At 35.5% G+C, this 17855-nt stretch overlaps 1 protein-coding gene across 1 annotated transcript in view; it reads right to left on the bottom strand.

Moving 5' to 3' along the window:
• The window catches only part of timeout (circadian regulator timeout), a 100430-nt gene that overhangs the window by 3098 nt on the left and 79477 nt on the right, over positions 1-17855 (bottom strand). Inside the window, exons 16-22 of the mRNA XM_018537556.1 lie at positions 8427-8518; positions 7632-7830; positions 7139-7376; positions 6752-6852; positions 4394-4493; positions 3053-3187; positions 440-664 (exon numbers count right to left, since the gene is read on the bottom strand). Of these exons, the coding sequence (XP_018393058.1) occupies positions 440-664; positions 3053-3187; positions 4394-4493; positions 6752-6852; positions 7139-7376; positions 7632-7830; positions 8427-8518 (1090 nt within the window). The remainder of the gene's footprint in view (positions 1-439; positions 665-3052; positions 3188-4393; positions 4494-6751; positions 6853-7138; positions 7377-7631; positions 7831-8426; positions 8519-17855) is intronic.

Genomic DNA, 17855 nt, shown 5'->3' with positions numbered 1-17855 from the left:
ATTATGTCCTTATGTTGATTAATATCGAACAATATTTCAAAAAAGATGCAATATTTTATAATTCTTTTGGACTTTATATAAATATTACAAATTACTACATCATTTGCAAATTACTCAAAGTAGATTCGCATAACCGGAATAATAAATTTCCTCTAAAAACAATTTTTTTTTGTAAGATTCGCGAAGCTTGCGACGTGACATACTCCAAACAGTGACTTGAGAGAAGTTGTTTTTCCGACAAGTCATCTCTTTTTTTCCGCGTAATGGCTTCTGCAAATCATCGTTGTCCCTTTTCTCCAGCAAGGAGAACATTTATCCTGCGTGAAGGAAGAAGCGAGGGATATGTTGCACGCGCCGTTTTCTCTTGCGACAAGTACGCTCTCATTAATCACAAAAACGCGGATGGGAGGAAGGACCGTGAGAGGGCAGCGATACTTACTCCTGTCGATGACGTCCTTCAAGAGACCGGATAATTGTGCATCCGTGTAAACGATCGTCGGTAGCTTCCGTCTGTTCCGTTGCTTCTTTTTCGTCGGCTCCTCGCTCCTCCGAGGCGCGCCGCGCTTCGAGGATTTTCGAGTTTCTTCGCCGTCTTCGTCGTCGGTGGCTGAACTTTCGTTCCCGTCAGAATTACTGGCAGCTTGCGTTTCCCACGACGATTTACCTTTGCGCACAATGCATGGAAACGATGTGAACCTTTCTCGAGCGAGCGTTCATCAGCGTGTGTAAAGCGCGTCGTGCAATGTCGCGCGTATATGTGTATGCGAGATATTTCACGTTACATTAGATAAATCTCGAACATGATATTAAAGAACGTATAAAATATATAAATTTAAACTCTTTTTCTCTAGATCTCACATGAAAGTACATGACTCCAAATTATAATTTGGCTTGATCTAAATTTATTTTGAATCTGTATCACATTTATAATATACAATATATTATGCACAGTTCTCTTTCTACAAAAAATATTAATTTTAACCCTCGAACAGCACACTTATTTTCGGTACCTTCGGACGGCATACATGGGCCATTCGTGTTCGATTCAAACTTAAAAGGCTCTTAAAGTGCTCGAAAAATTCTGTAAAAATTCACACGTATTCTTTAAGGTCTCTACTAAATTACTCTGCTATAAAAACATTAGAAAAAATGTTATGAAAAATTATGAAAATTACTTTCTGAACCAGAAAAAGAAAATAATTCAGTTTTGATATAAAAAGCAAGACCCATGTGTGCCGTTCGAGGGTTAATATATAATAATTTATCTAAGAATTTTAACTGTTGGAAAAAGAAATGTATGTATTGTAGTCTGAATAATTTATATTCCAGCATTCTCTTGCCTACGCATATATGACATGCTTGATGTTTCTTTTCAGAGAAAATGTACTATCAGATTTGACATATCTGTATATATACTCGGAATATTAATTGAGTATATCTATTTTGTTGCCTACAAAAAAAAACAATCATATTTTCTATTCAGAATAGTACCATCTGGACTAGAGAGATTGCATCAAAATACGACATTGAGGGAAAATGTTATTTCAAAGACACATACGGTGAACCAAAACTTCTCAGCAATGCTTCATCTCACTGCAGTATATCTATGATATGAGCTATCTCAATGCATTGAATACAAATAAGGGGCATGAGAGAGGAAAACAATATCCATGATAAATATGAAATTCCTCCCAGCACCATAATAGGAAGCTAAGGCGAGTGATATTGGTCCAAGAGCGGCGAAAGTGCGGCTGGAATTCGCAGCCAATATTAAATAACAAGATTGATATTCCGTGATGATATCGTTCAAATATGAGCAACAGAAATAAAAAGATAACGTAAATATTATTTCGAGTATTTGAAAAAAATTAGATTGGAACAAATTTCCTTGAAGAGCACATTACGTTCGTGTGAAAAAGAGATGAAATATGTTCGAGTTTTATATCTAACTTTTTTTTAATAAAAAATAAATAACACATTGAATGTTTACTATAATTTGTTATTTGTAATTTTATATTATACTTTACAATTTGTTACCGCAACTATTTTCTGTTTTTGACAGAGAAAATATACTCTGAATTCTGAAATATTAAAAATTGTGAAAAAAGTGACATTTGTTATTTCAACTGTAAATAAATCTACGCGAATGTTTTGAAGATTGATTGCATTATTTGTTACACGATTGCGGAATACCACATGGTAGGTATAAATGTTTAACAATTCGATAAATTTAGATCACCAGAATAGTTCTGGGTTAGAAGCACACATTCCGATTCTATAATTTCTATTTATCATGGATATTGTATTAAATCCGTAATTGCTACAAGTATAACCCGTATTAAACAAAGGGATTTAAATACTGTAATAATTTAATAAAAATGCACAATAATGCATATCGTGATTTTAGCAATTACACAACATCTATCTGTAGCATAATTAAATACCTGAATTTATAAATTAACATTCCTTGTGTTCATAGTTGAAACATTTTGTGTGTTATACCCTTATATCCAATATTTTTGGAAATATTAATTAAACCTAATCAGAACGTAGTTTAACATTTTCTCATTTTCATAATATTGAGATCAAAAAGTGAAACAATTAACATACGCAGGTCAAAATTCTCGCGAAATCGCACTCGTTTCATTTGCAAGTAATAAAAAAAAGAAAACAAAAATAATCTTGCCAACATACGAGCGGACTTGTTTTCGCTGATAATATCGACGAAAGGTTTTTTTCTCTTTCCGATCTGTAAGAAATCGGTACAGAAGTACGAAAAGAATCCTGTACAAATTGATCTCTACTCCTTCTCGCTTCCTCTCTCGCGTTCTTTCTCCATTGCCACATCGTTTCGCTTTCCCCGTTGAAAGCGAGTCGCTCTATGCAGTCGCTGGCAATCGCGTTACTAGAAGACTGATCGAATGGGAATAGTCGCGGAATCGGAGGATAGTAAGAAAGACAGATGCGAATGGAATAGGATGGGATTGGCCGGAACAAGGGATGCTCCAGACCGGATCGTGATGAGGGAGGAAGAACGAATAGGTATACTCACCCTGGTTGCTTCTTTTGGATCGCTTTTTGCGCAACTCCTTGCGATCTTGTACCAATCCTAATTCCAGAAGTTTCTCCTTGATCTTCGGCTTCGGTCGCTTTATTCTAAGACCGGTGAAAATCAAATCCACGGGATCTGTCGAGGACACAGTAGTTTCGATTTTTATAGCGTCGTCAGAAAGCTGCAGTGCGCGAATAATAGAGAGGCTTCGTGGGAGAATCGTACGCGAGGGAAGACCGAGACGACTGTCGGAGATTTTGAAGGGATTTAAAGTTAAATCAATTAGAGCTTACGAAGGGACACGGGCGGACTTTATCTAAAGGGACGGACTTTATTTCACGTCGGCAAAATGTATTTATAAGTCAATTCGACGTCGCTCTTTATGTACTTATACTTAATTTAACTTCTAGAAAGATTATAAGGTACTTTACGTATAAACGCGACTCCGATATTAAGCGTAAATTCGTGTTCGTAAGATTTGTAATGGAACGAATTTAATTTAAAAAAGAATTATCTCTCTTTACGATATGACATTTTTGTGGATATTTTGGTCTGCCTGTTGGGAGTTCTAGGGTTAACAACCGCAGAGTAAGAACATAGCAGAATATAAAACACTTTAGGGAAATGTTTTAAGAGAAGGCGAAGAAAAAATGCCCTTGACATTTTGTGGACATCTGAGAATTACGTTTGGCGTGGAAGCGACTTCGGAGATTAAAAGTTATGGAGAGCGGTGAATTCGTATGAAAATGAAACAAGTTTTACAAGACTTCTCTGAAAATGTCTCTGTCAGGAAGGATATTATTCTTCGTTCGTCCCAACGGATTCGAAATTATTACTACAAGCAGCCAAGCGTGTCCGATGTTCGGAGCTTAATTAAATCCTAGGAATCGTTCCAGTGTTAACGAATTCTCGCACGAATTTCGCATTCGCGAAATATTTCAACAGTTTCGGAACGCGAATAACCGGCTAGAATTAACGCTGAAATTTACGGCGAATTTCTATCGCGGAAATTTATATCGGGAATTGGGTTAAGGCCATTTTTGGCGCGTATGATTCGCAGATAAATTATAAATTACGATAAATGGCAATTACTACAATATGCTGCAGAGTTCTCGAGAAATTTATATTACTACCGTCGAGTTGTAAACTTCACTCTTTGTTCCATTTACTGGTGATTAATAATTGCAATTAACTTTAATAATAAAAATTAAAGGAAATGTGACTAATGAAGAAAAATTCTGAAATCAATTGTCCGATTAAATTTATACCTTCAGAAAATAGAAAAGAAATTAGGAAATATCATCAAAAATTAGCTTGAAGGAAATAAATTTAAAAAATTACCATCATCGTCTTTGAACTGTGTCCAAAGTTCTGTAAGCTGGTCGATTTCTTCTTCAGACCACTCTTTAGGTAATCTCTTTTGCACCTCAGCTCGCACGCCCTAATTAATTATGAGATTTAAGAAAATGGGTTAGATTACGTACGTCGTTCGTGATGGAAAAAGATTAAAATATTTTAAATCCACTGAAAATTTCCGTAACATTAAACACCATCATTCTTTAATGTTTTCTAAAAAAATAAGAAAGTTACTAAATTTCAGCAAGTTGTATTCAACATTGATTTTCGGCAATAACCAAATAGTCAACTAATCATAGTATAAAGACTCGATAAATATCGATATCTTTATATAAATATGTATGTATATATAAATTAACACCCAGCTATTCAACCCCTATAATCTTCTCGGAAGGTACTTTGCGTGCGCATAATCTCCAGGCTTGATGAGACAAAGCGTTCCATGTATAATCTCTGGAGAAGCTTCTAAGTCAGTAGGCGTATTTAAAAAGAAGAAGCTGGGTCGCTCGTTTTCCAGCGATTACGCGATCCACCCTCAGCGAAACGAGGTTTTCCTAAATGGCCGTCGGAGCAATATCGCAACTTCCACGGACTAAATGAATGTCAAATGAATACTCGGCCGTAGTCTCAGCTTCGACCGTACTCTCTTCTTCGTTCAAAGAGACGAAACGTACTCACGCATGAAATTATTTAAATGAAACGCTTCCGTGGCTAAGCCTTTCCATTGGAAGGTCTTGCGAAGGAATCGATAATACGGTGGAAGAAACGTTTCCGCCGACGTAGTCACCCTCTTTTCGCCGGTGACTGCACGTTTGTGATTAATAGCGAATTAAGACCAAAGGGGAAATAAATATTTTTTCTCTCCCCGATCGCGACTGGTTAATGTCGTGAAACATTATCGAAAAATTAATCATACTCGATGCTCGACTTTTTCAACGAAACAATTACTCACGTCAAATGTGTTTCGCTCTTAAAAGAAATAAAATTTCAATAAACAGCTGAGAGGCACGTAGTTTAATAATAGATTGCATGGTCGACAGCACTATTTTAAACAGCTTTGTTTTAAAATAATTATTATAAACTGCAGGCGCCAACAACGCTGATGTCTTCTGAGATTTAGCAAAATTTTTTGCTAAATCTCTTTCGTTACGTTTCATCTACAAAAAGCGCGGCGGAATGAGATACAGTATTGTGTATTGCATCGCTTATCCTCTGCTACGCTTTTTTCCCTTGTTAGGAGCTTCCCTACAAACTCAATTAATTTCAAGTTTTAAATAAGCCGGTAACTAGTTAGTAACTCCTCTGCCGCAATAAGAAGCTTGATTAACGCATTCCCATGCTTTATCACCGTATTGCACAGTGTATTTTCAGAAGAAAAGAGTTATAACGAAGGAAAAAAGGAACGTTAGCAAGATTAATATACTTCTCGGAACATTTCTTTACGAAATGTTAATGATTCGAAAAGATAACATAATATTGAATTCTAAGGCTAATTAAACATCAAATATTCCTGAGATTGTGATAATTTTACTAGAATAAGTTTGTGCTGAACTCTTTATAGGTAAATAAAATAAAATATTTCAATTTGATCCTCGCTATCGAAAAAGTTATAGAATGCCAGCTCATAACACGCGCATTTACAGTTCAACGAACACAACAAAGCGCTTGAGTCATGTTCCCTTCGCGTTTTCATAGCCCGAAGGGTGATGCAAATGTTTCTACATATGTCGTAAGGCAGAAGGCAAACAAAACGATAGCTTTTCTCAAGAAACCACCGGTTTTAGGGTCGCCAGAGTTGACGAAGGGGTCGCACACAGACATTTTCCATACTCAGGAAAAGAGACTACCGGCTGGCAGAAGGAACACGCAGTTCGTGTCGGAAAGTTCACACAATGGTGGAAGAAAGAGAAACGAAGAAACAAGGATGGAAAATCTCACCCCGTAGAGAGGTATTGTCTCTGGAGAATTTACAGTTCCTGTAGCAATTCCCGGCTTCATTTTTTGCATATGTTCACCCCGTCAACGCGAAGGCAGTCTAGAAACTTATTTTCGAAGCCGGGCAAACGGTCTCTCTCTGCCCTTCCAAAAGATTCTCGTAAATCATTGATCTTGTCAGACGGAGCACAACGAGGATTGCCGCAGGGCACATGGATGAACCGTTACTTTTTTAACGGAGGTACAAAAATTTGTTTACTAAATCTTTTAAAACTGTTTATCCACGAAAGAAATATATTAGGTTAAAATAAATAAATTATTATCAGAAAAGGTTCGAGATTGCTTGTTCCTTTTAGCGTCTACGTTATAAAGAACTACGTTATATTTGCGAGGAAAAAGTGAACTGACCTTAGAATTGACGATCAAGCACATCTCCTTGAGTTTCTTAATGATGGTACGTCGTGTTCTATTTTCATTGATGATGTGCTCCAACAGCCAATCAATTAAATCTACAAATTTGTAATAACATTACAATTATCGCATGAGTGATTCAGTGCAGAGTAAATGGAAGTATTTTTTATTGATTTAGACAATAACAACAATTAAATGTTACAAAATGTTAATTGAACAATGTACTGAATCACTCATATTCCTTACATCTTTGACTTTTATTTATTGCGTAATAAAAAGCTCTGTATTTTGGACACGTTCTCGTAAAAGGCACTAATTTATCGAGTTCAACGATGTGTGTATACGAGACTTCTCTGTGAGAAATGGACGATATAAAGAGTTTACCTTGAGGATATTTGTTAGTCTGATGCTCCATGAAGAGGGTACGTAGCTCGTCCTCTTCCGCCTCCGTCCAGGTCGCTCGTGAAACTTTCTTGTTAGTCGTTTCCGCGTTGTAACCATCCACGATTTCTGTCGCGTCGCGGGTAGTCTTCCAGAAGAGTAGCTCCATATACGACTTCCGGTTCTTCTGGGCGACTTCGATGAAACGGCGGATTATGAAGACCGCGAACTTTTGGAGCTCCTAAAGCAAGAATCGATTCTTCTGCTGCTCAACGAGTCCACTTCTGTGGACCATTAAGCTCGATACAAAGATGCAATAAAAGCTTGCTGGTGAAATTTATTGTGCAGTACAAGAAAGGAAAAGCATTTTTATCACTAGCTAAGAAACAGTCTTATCTATTCTTATATGCGAAAGGCGATAAAATACGATATCGTAAAGAAAAGAAAATTTGTCAGGAAATATTGGATATAAGATTCATTCTGTGTATCCTATTACCTTATGTGCAGGATCCTTTGATTCGAGGATTCTTTGAAAAATCCGAAATATAGACGCTTGAAATATCATACCCGGCATTTTACAATCCCAAGCAATCCGATGTAACATTTTTGCAACATAGTGATTAACTTCGATTGAATTGTTCTCAAACTGTTGCATCAGTAGTGTTAAAGCCTTGACGATCTTTACATTGGCGAACCTTCAAATAATATATTATTTTTTACAAAGATAACTGCGTTTATAGTAGTCTAATTGGCTAGAACATTTGCACGTAAAGCGAGCGATCCGGATTCGACTCCGGGTCGAAATAATATTTTTCGCGATAAGAATTATTATTTTCAAATTTTAATGTCGTCAAATATCGATATAAGATCCCAAAAGAGCATCAAATAATTATTAAATTGTTAATCAATTTAATTATTCGTGATAGTACTGCGATAGTTTATTGGAATTGCGTTTCAAGACCGACAATTGTTCGGTGTGCAGTTTAGAAAGACTACATATATCAGTATATAAATTCACGCGAAATTGTATACAAGCAACTAAGATCCAAGCTAGACTGTTATAGGCTTCGTATTCGTATTAGACACTGTTTATGTTTCATCGTATACAGAATATCTTAATTCACTGCATCATAATTGTATTTAAAAGAATCGATGATCTTTTACTTATAGACTGTTTAATAAATTTGTTTCATAAAATTTTTAGCAATCCGTTTTTCAACATTAATTACTTTAATTAAATAAATCTCAAGGAAAAATTTGATACAACTCTATTATTACACTATTATTGTACCTTTGAAGAAATTCATCCAATTTAAAGTCAATTTCTCGGACAACAGTTTCTCTTTCTTCTTCATCTTCATCTTCATCTTCATCCTCTTCTTCCTCATCTAAAAGTATACATATATATGTGCGTGTGCGTAGGTGTGTGTATGCGCACACATGCACGCACGCACACAATGTGTAAATTAAATGTTAATGTCTTATTAAAAAAATGTTTATTTACTGTTTTGATGATTTGCAGAATTTTCAATGTCTCCATCCGTATTTATCGTTTCTTGTGTTTGCTCTTCTATCACTACAAATATGATACTTTTGTTATATAAGAAATATATAAAGTTCTTTTGTTAACTTAATTATTATTAGTCTATTATTCATTTGGTCGAAACTTTTTTTATTATATTCTACAAATTTTGGAAATAATAATTTCGATATGTAGATCAGAGAGAATACAAAAAAAATCCCTTAAAAATACATCATGAAACATTTTAAATCATCGTGAAAAGTTTCCTCTGAGCAAGTTGTTGCCCTAAAGAAAGCTTTCCATCGTCCAAAGAATTCAGTTTGTCCAAGTGACGGTGACGGTGGTGCTATTTCAGCTTAAAGTTTTAATTGTCTCTTCTCCGCGGTCTGCTCAACTCGAAACAGTAATTCGAGATAAAATAAAGCGCTCGTCTGACTTGCCATGTTTTTTCTCGGATTTTTAAATGCTTCAAGATCCTCGTGATGTATTAAAAGTGTTAAAGGAACTTTTAGTCTATCAGCGTAGAGTATCGAATCGATACACACACATATATGTACAAATATATATATATTATATACTTGTTAGTACGATTCCAGTTCTCTGATAGATTTCTTAAAAAATTTTTCTTTCATTTTTACCATTAGGGACATTTTGTTGTTTCTGAATAGGTAGGTATACAGAATGACTCGCAATGAGATAAAAATTCTCATGGTAGAATATTAAGCGAAAATTTATTTTTATTTTCTTCTTACAAAAACATTTTTTTCTTTCTTTCACAAGTCTCGAAAATTTCGTAAACCTTGGACAAAGTAACAACACCTATCTAGTTTAAAAGTGGTTTAAAAATGTGCATCGCTCGCTTTAAACATCGCTTTGTAAGAAGATGAGAGTAATCTCAAGTTTATGCATCTTAAACATAATCTAGGTTCGGCAAGAAGAAAGAGATAACTTCTTTCGTGATTATATTAGATTGGCCGAATCATCAAATATACCCAAAGGATTGTGTGCTAAACGCGAGAATTACAGATTCAAGCACGACCAAACGTGGAGAAGAGCTTACAGCAGCTCATTGCGTTCAACTATCGATCGTCCTCCGCAATTTCTCTGCGATACATTCCTACGCACGATGTATGTGAGAATGCACGTATATACGGGCATGAGTATATGTGTATATGCACTCATATATACGCGTATGTACAAAGAAGCCCTGCAACACGTGGTACGGTCGCACGAGCTCGTTAAGCGGTTAATACTCACGTTTCAATACTCTTCAAGCATGCAACTTGCATATTTCATGAATTAATTAGTCACGTACTTATCAACCGTAATAATCACGTGGAAGCTAAGGAAAAACATTACGTTTCGTTTTGTTTTTAAATACTTGCGAATGATTCTACAATATCGTTAAATTCCGCAGTTGTACTCTCCGACCAATTTGGAGTTGATTTTTTCACGCTCCAAATCCGTTTTTTATCCGTAACGAAAAATAGTTGCACGGTAGAGAGTCGAACTATTCTATACATTTGTACACGATTCTTTTATTTTTGAATTTCCAGGTTGCCAAACTTTCCTCGTTAGTCACTCTGTCATCAACTTTTTACGTTGAACATTTTTATCATGTTAAGGTAAATAAGCATCAGAAACTACAGAGTTGATATCATATTATTACAATAACAAGTGCGATAAAATGCGTAAATAAATAAAAACTTCAATTTAAACAAAATTTTAGAAAAATATTTTAGTTGAATCACACTCACACACAAGTTTTTACTAATACATGGAACTCGAATATACACGTAACTCGAAATAGTGTGTTACTTTCTATTCTAACTTAACAAAAACTAAAGTAGGTGTTGTAATAAGTGTGTAGGAATAAGATTCTAAACTCAAATTTTAATGTAAGCTCGTCCAACTTTTTGAAACATACAAGTAGAAATCATAACAACTAATATAAATTCATGATTGAAAGCAAAAACACGCTCGGACAAGCGATATCGCTATAATCATAATTGTAAATTAATTCGATCGACGATGCGTAACATCCGGACAGTAATATCTCGTTAGACTCGAGACTGCGACGCGACGCTCCTCCTTGCTATTAAATTAGGCATTATCGTTGGCGCGAAGACGAGGGGCGCATTATGCGATTGTATTACCTGGGTAATAAGTGTTGTCTAACGTACATACAGTAGCTAGGTAAATGAGGTTGCAGGTGGTATATCAGAAGTTGGGCGGTTGAAAATAATAGAGCCAGGGGTTGGGAAAGCAAGAGGGAAGGATGGCGGAGGATAGGAGTGGATGGGTTTATCACGGCTGAGACCCAAAGCCCTGGTACGCTACCTCGATGTAATTTGTGAAGAGATAATAACCATCGTCCATGGGACTACCGTCACGGTGTTGAAACATTTTTTTATTTGTATTACGTATTGCATTTAAAAAAGGCAGTCTCCGATGGAATTAAGGTTTCTACTCAGCGATTTTCGTCGAGCCTGCACATTCGATACCTATACAAGCGCAAAACGGTCGAAAATTAAATCCTAGAGAGAGAAAAGATTTTTTTTTTATTTTAATCTTTTTTTATTATTTCAAAAAGCAAGTATTTAAAAAAAGTAAGTTTTCACTGGATATGGAAATCTGTACTTATAAGATTTTTTACGAGGTCCATAGACTTTACGTATAAGCAATAAACAATTGTCTTATAGAACGATTGACAATTGAATTCTATTGAAAGAAAATCTTATCCATTTTTTATGATACCTATTCTACATTATAATTATAATTTTCTCTTGTAATCTTTGTACTACCTTCGCTTCTGTATAATTTTCTACCATAAATGGAAAGTGATATTTTACTCATGAACATTCACATTTACCGAGACGTATAATTTTTTCATAAAAGATGAAAAGTTAACAGTGGAATAGAAAATGGAAAATTAAAAGATAAATTTCCAACGATGGACGTATAAACCGACTTCCTCGATAGCAGGAAGTTTCAAATTTAAAAGGAACGCAAAGCACTGCTCGTAAACCACTGCTTACTTATAGTTTGATAAGACTCGTAACCCACTGGATGAATCAACGAAGAAATAACGTATTCCTCTTGGAATCGAAGAAACCTATTCCGATGTTTTATTAGTTCACGACGAATTCATTATTGTGAGATTTCATGTCCCTGGGATTTATGATGCCGTGAAAATTGCGGAAATTGTAACCTTGATAACCTACGTCTCGTTTCTCCGTAGCACGGAAATCCTGATATTTTTGAAACGAGGAAATGTCCAACGTTCATCTTTCTGTAATTTCGAGAGAAGCAAAAAGAAAAGATGCTGACGTTTCCTCGATCTTATCCGCGTTCACTTGTTTCTTACTCGCTTTGCTTAGATCGATGAAGTGTAGAAAATATTCAAGACGATGGTTAACAAAGAAAACATAAAAAAATATTTTACAAAAAGAAATGCATTTGACGTTATATAAGCATTAATGGAATATTAATTTCTTCTTCTAGTATTCTGTAAGATAAAAACTTTAGATATAGGTACATATATTTCTCTTAAAATACGATTTTTTGCTCTTTCGACAACAACTATTTTATCATGTATTTCGTGAAGAATTCGTTATCGATAAAGCCTGATCAAGTTAGTTAAATAAAAAAATTACGATAATTACATGCAATACAATTCCTCTCAATAAAATATCGTTTCTCGCGAATGAAATTCAGTTGCGAGAAAGATCTATCCAGTAGTTTTATATATGAATTGAGGTCACTTGCGGTGTACATTTCGAAAGTTATTTTTCTATACGTGATGGACAGGAAAAAAAAACTGACAATTGAAGAGGGCGATGACCGGTCAAAGGGGGAAAAAGCAGCTTTATGTTCAATGGCCGCATACGAAATAGTAACAAGGAGTCTAGGTGAAATCGACTGAGGTGTTTATTGCGGTTTGACGTCGTAGACCTAAACTAGAGTCCGCAATCTGTACAGATCCAGCAACCCTCCCAAATTCGTCCCTTCTTTAACCAATCTGCTCGTGACTCGGCGTGCCTGGTCGAAATTTTGGTATTCAACGATCGTCAGAGTCCAGCGCTACTATTAGGCCGGTAACTACTTATTCAAACCGGATCGTTCGAAACGCCCACCTTTCTCCGGTAGTTGTTGTTAACGCGATCACGTCTCCCTGGCAAAGTCCCCTTGCCTCAATCTCCTCACCCATTCTGACCTAGCCTTTTTCCGTAACGATGCAGCTCGGATCTCTCCTCTCTTCCGTGCCTTTTGCCTTTTTCTTTACTTCCACCCTCGCTCCGCATCTCATCCTACCCCGTCGCTGACATTGTTTAGATGCAGTTTTATTGTGCCCCTAGGGTTCGTTGCCGCACTCCCGGAAGCGGCATGACGTACACCGAGCAATTCCTGAACTGGAGAAATAGCGGACGAGATCGCAAATATACAAGCTTTAGACAACGTATCTCTACCACATTTCGAGAGTTTCATTCGTCTCGTAACGAGAAGTAAAAGAGTGAAAAAGAAAGGAGATAAATTGCGCACGTAAGTAAAAAGCCTGCTGATTTCGTAATTTGTAATTGTTGATATCTCATTTATTATAGTATAATGATATATCATCTCATTAATGTCAACTTTTAATCATTATTAATTATTAGTAACATAATTAATAATAAAGAAGCGTATTAGAATTTACCATGTGTAAACGTTTTAACTGTGCAATTTTATATGCAATTAAAAGCATTTTTATGATATCGTTTGTACGTAACATAACATCGAATAGCAAATTCAAGTAAATATTTTGTCGATGAAAAGCATACACGAACAGGTAAGCAAAAAGTGTATACGTTATAGTAAATGTATGAATATAAAAAAAGAATATAAAAAAAAGAAGATTCGGATAGAAATAAAATTTTCTGTAAAATATTACATTACATTATGTCGTTTAAGTTTTCGTTTGACGTAAACCTGGCAGAAAATTAGGATAGCCAGAAGGCACGCGGCACGCATAGGAGCAGAACCATCTATTAATTATTTATAGTAATGTGATATTGATCCGTCTAGCTTCCACCGGATTGACCGCCCCATATGTGCTATACCAGCATCTCTAAAACGTGTGTGTGTGTGTGTATATCAGTAATATTAGTACTTCGGCGGTGCGTATAATTATCCATTATTAAATCGACTTAACTGTTGGAATAAACACAGTTTATCGATTATTTAGCATAACGGTCTCAAATCCAGGGCAATATATATGGTGATAATAATATATGAATTTTAGAAAATTAAACATAACATTTCAAATTAAATAAACATAAACAAAACGCGACTTTTGAAAAGTTGCTCTATTATTGCTAATAATTGTTAACGGCAATCTATCATTAAAACCGATTAACAAATTTCATGAATCTATTTTTAAACGAAAATAGAAACCAATTACTTAAAACCAATTTTGATTTGCATAGGTATATCAATATTCCTACATTTACCTTTAACGGTGAAAGTTTTGCGCTTTACAGTTGGAAGTTGATGTTATCTGTAATCTAGCTATTCCATTTTCGTTTTTCGTTAGCACTGAATACGTTCATTAAGTTAGGTAAATAGAATTCAAGCTCGAGTAGCTATGCGAACGGTAATTCTAAAATAGATCGCTGAACATCGCAGTTGTATTCTTTGATCAATTCGAAGTCAATTTTCCCACGCAGTATTTGCTCCGCATTTCGAATCGTGACTTTCATTTCTGTTGTTTCAGGTGCGTTTTATCGCCAAATGTTTTTACATGAAAAGCGTTAGTAAGAGCCGGGATTACGGCAAGTGATTTTAACGAGGACGTTTCTGCTACTATACATAGCTGCTAAGTAATCACGCGCTGCTGTGAAACCCCCTTTCGCTTTTATCTCAAATTAAAACTCCGCTTCAGATGACATGCCAAACTAATACGTCAATGTTGTCATTCGTCCTAGAAGCTATATTTTCTCTGCGTTTATTCAATCTTTTTTAACTCTAACGTAGCACCACAGTTTTTGCAAATTGTGTAAAGTCAAACATTTTTCTTGTGCTTTTCGTATGATTCGTTGATATTAATTTCTGTGTTCAAAATAGAAAATATGATATTTTTCTTTATACAATAAATTAATGTTACTAATATTATTATTTTTATTTTGTTATGTTCATATAAATATAAGACATCGCGTAAAGCGTTAGAAATTAAAAGTCTCAAGAAAACCACATTGTTGAAATTGGAATAGCGACAAAATTCTTTTATAATTGGAGCTTTTTATGAGACAAATGGGATACCGCTGCGGGATTCTCTGAAAGAGCAGAGAACAATTTCCTAATTTATTTTTAAACGAAATTTTCAATTCGAAATTCCAAATCGTAAATAAATTTTTTTTTGTAATTGATTATACTATTGTAATTGATTGTATTTTTGATCATACTATACGTAAAGATAAAAATATTGGAAAGCTAAGATATAAAGTATTTTTTGAATATTTTATCTTAAATATCACTTTCTCTCTCTCCCCCCCCGAAATAATGTATAAAAATAATGTAAAATATTTACTTCCCGATTACCTAAAATTGTTTCTTAATTTCAAAACCTTGATTATATCTCATTTATTTTAATCTAATATTTTAGTCATAATTTTTATAGAATTCTTAAGATGCTTAATAAAATAATTTGCGAAAAAATATTTAATATGGAATTCGAAAATTTTTCATTCGTATCTCTTCCTCTACATGTTTAAGTCTACACCGAAAGTTGTATTTACAGTTAAATATATTAGCTTCTTTCACTTAAATTTTCAGTGACGAGCCAAAAGTCAATAGTTTGAAAAGATTACGGGTCTTTTAGTATTTTCTAAATATAGAACGTCGAAATTAGAATGACCCACATTACGACACGTATTCCACAATTTGCACGACAATTTTCAGCTATTAATTGAGATAGTTAAGCGATCTGACGCAGACATGAACTAAACTAAACGGAAAATACGCTTGAGAGAGAGAAGTACTCGGGAAATACTCGATGGCGACTAGTACCGCACATCGTATCTCGATAATGACCGTGGCATGTCGTGCCGTTCGCCGTTGGAATTTCCTGAAAGCCTCTTTACGACTTTCGGTATGTTTACTGCTATATTAACAGCGGTTTGCGGGCGTTGCGCAATAGCAGATTAACTTTCCGTAATGTGTCATTTTTCTTTATTAAGAAAAGATTTACGAGAGCTCTTATACGCCGTCAATGAAGTGCCTGTATATAATACATACATACATATATATGTATGTAAATATATATATATATACACACACATATGTATAACTGTATATGCATGTTTGGCTGTTTATATTACGTAACATTAGAAGCAGCATTTCGCGATGACGACATGTATATTGCATTCCATGCTTCAAAAGTGATACAAGCAAAGAAACCAACATTGCGTTATTTCATTCAGTCAGTTGCAGAACTTGACATATATTTGATCTAACAAAAATGATACAAATAGGATATATACTCGATCATCCTGAATGTTTGCTTTCAAAATTTTTCGACTTGTTTTGTCGCTTTTGCTTGTCGATTGGTAGATAGTAATTAATAGAAAGCATTGTTTCAAATATAGAGCTCTTCTGGAAAATATAGCAAAAATCCCGCACAAAAAAATATAACTTATTTCTCTGTCAATTTGATCATATTTCTTTCATAGCCTATTACGAGCTGGAAAGCACAGTGAGATCACCAATGAAACGTCCAATTTCACGTTAATTAAAAAACTTTGCGAAAACCCGAATGTCTGCCAACACGTATTGTTAGGAATGGTAAAAACGCGTTATCCTTTTGTTACGAGAACACCGACTGTTATTTAATTCTTTCTTTACGTTTCTATTTCTCATATATTCAACAAGATCATTATACTGTAACAATGCCTCTTTTGGACGTTACGGTACACGTTATGGTACACACAGCAAACAAAAATATTTTCTTTTAACATATGGCAAGCAACTGATATACCGTTAATTAAGAATGGTTCGCAAAAAAGTTATATAGGATATATATGTTATACAGAAACGTTACCGTTCAACTTCTTGCAGCATATGCATTTCTATCGCGAGCAAGAAATGGATATGCAAAGCCTGTGATAAATCGGTATCGAGTTCAGCGCATTCGCTCGCATATAAGAATGGAAAGAATGGAAGTAAGAATTGATTACCTTTCGCAACGGCATTTCATGTTGACGGAGGTAATTTTGTTGGGCGACATTCGTCCTAGTTAGTTTTGGAATCGATCCAGAGTACGGGAGTCTGATAATATCATTTTAGTAACATGAAATAGCCACCCATTATAGTGAGCACGCGGAAATGAACTCCAGGCCAAATGCTATAATAAAGAGTGAGAATTTGGCAAGGATTATTTTTTTTTTTCGTGCCTGTGGGTCGACATATCCTTAAAAATCATAAATTCATTCGTAAATTGTACAATATAACCTTTTCTTTTTTTTATACGAGTTATTGATCACATTTCTTGTTACGCGTCCTATATTTGAAGTTTCTCATTAATCGAGAGATTAAAGTGAAGTTTTTATATCATTAAAAATGTGCAATACATTTACATTCAGAATGTAACGGATTTCACAAATAATTTCTCGATATATCTCCTTTAATTTTTCTCGATTTAGTTTTGCATATAGGCGCAACAAAATAAAACAAAACTCCGGCTGGCCAACTAGGGGCAGAAGAGCAGTTTTCTTCCCAAAACCACCGGAACGTAGAATGAGCAAGCAGTTGCAGCGTAACCTCGATCGCTTCGAGAGACTATCGAGTTACGGCGACGTTCCTCGTGTCCAGCATAATCCCCGCCAAATCCTGATACTGTATGCCGAACGTAAAAGGGGTCTCTGCGGTGTCGCGGTTCCGAGGTACCGGCAAGGGGTGAAATTGACCGGTGTCGTTGCCACTTGAGGACCGTCCGGCAATTACAAGCTATCCCTACGGCCCATTGCTATTGCTGGCTGTAGGTTGGCGTCGCTGGTTGGTTGCCCGGTTGTCTGCTCATGGATATACATACCTCAGCATTGTTCCTGCAGTGCCACCCTCTCAGCCCCGATGCTCATTCTCCCCATCTTCCTCCTTCCTCCTCTGTGATCTTCCTCCTTCTCTCTCTCTCTCTCTCTCTCTCTCTCTCTCTCTCTCTCTCTCTCTCTC

Source organism: Cyphomyrmex costatus, unplaced genomic scaffold (assembly GCF_001594065.2).
Source record: "Cyphomyrmex costatus isolate MS0001 unplaced genomic scaffold, Ccosl1.0 scaffold18, whole genome shotgun sequence".
NCBI lineage: Eukaryota > Metazoa > Arthropoda > Insecta > Hymenoptera > Formicidae > Cyphomyrmex > Cyphomyrmex costatus.
Note: the sequence above shows the minus strand (reverse complement) of the source record. Positions and strands in the feature narration are given on the sequence as shown.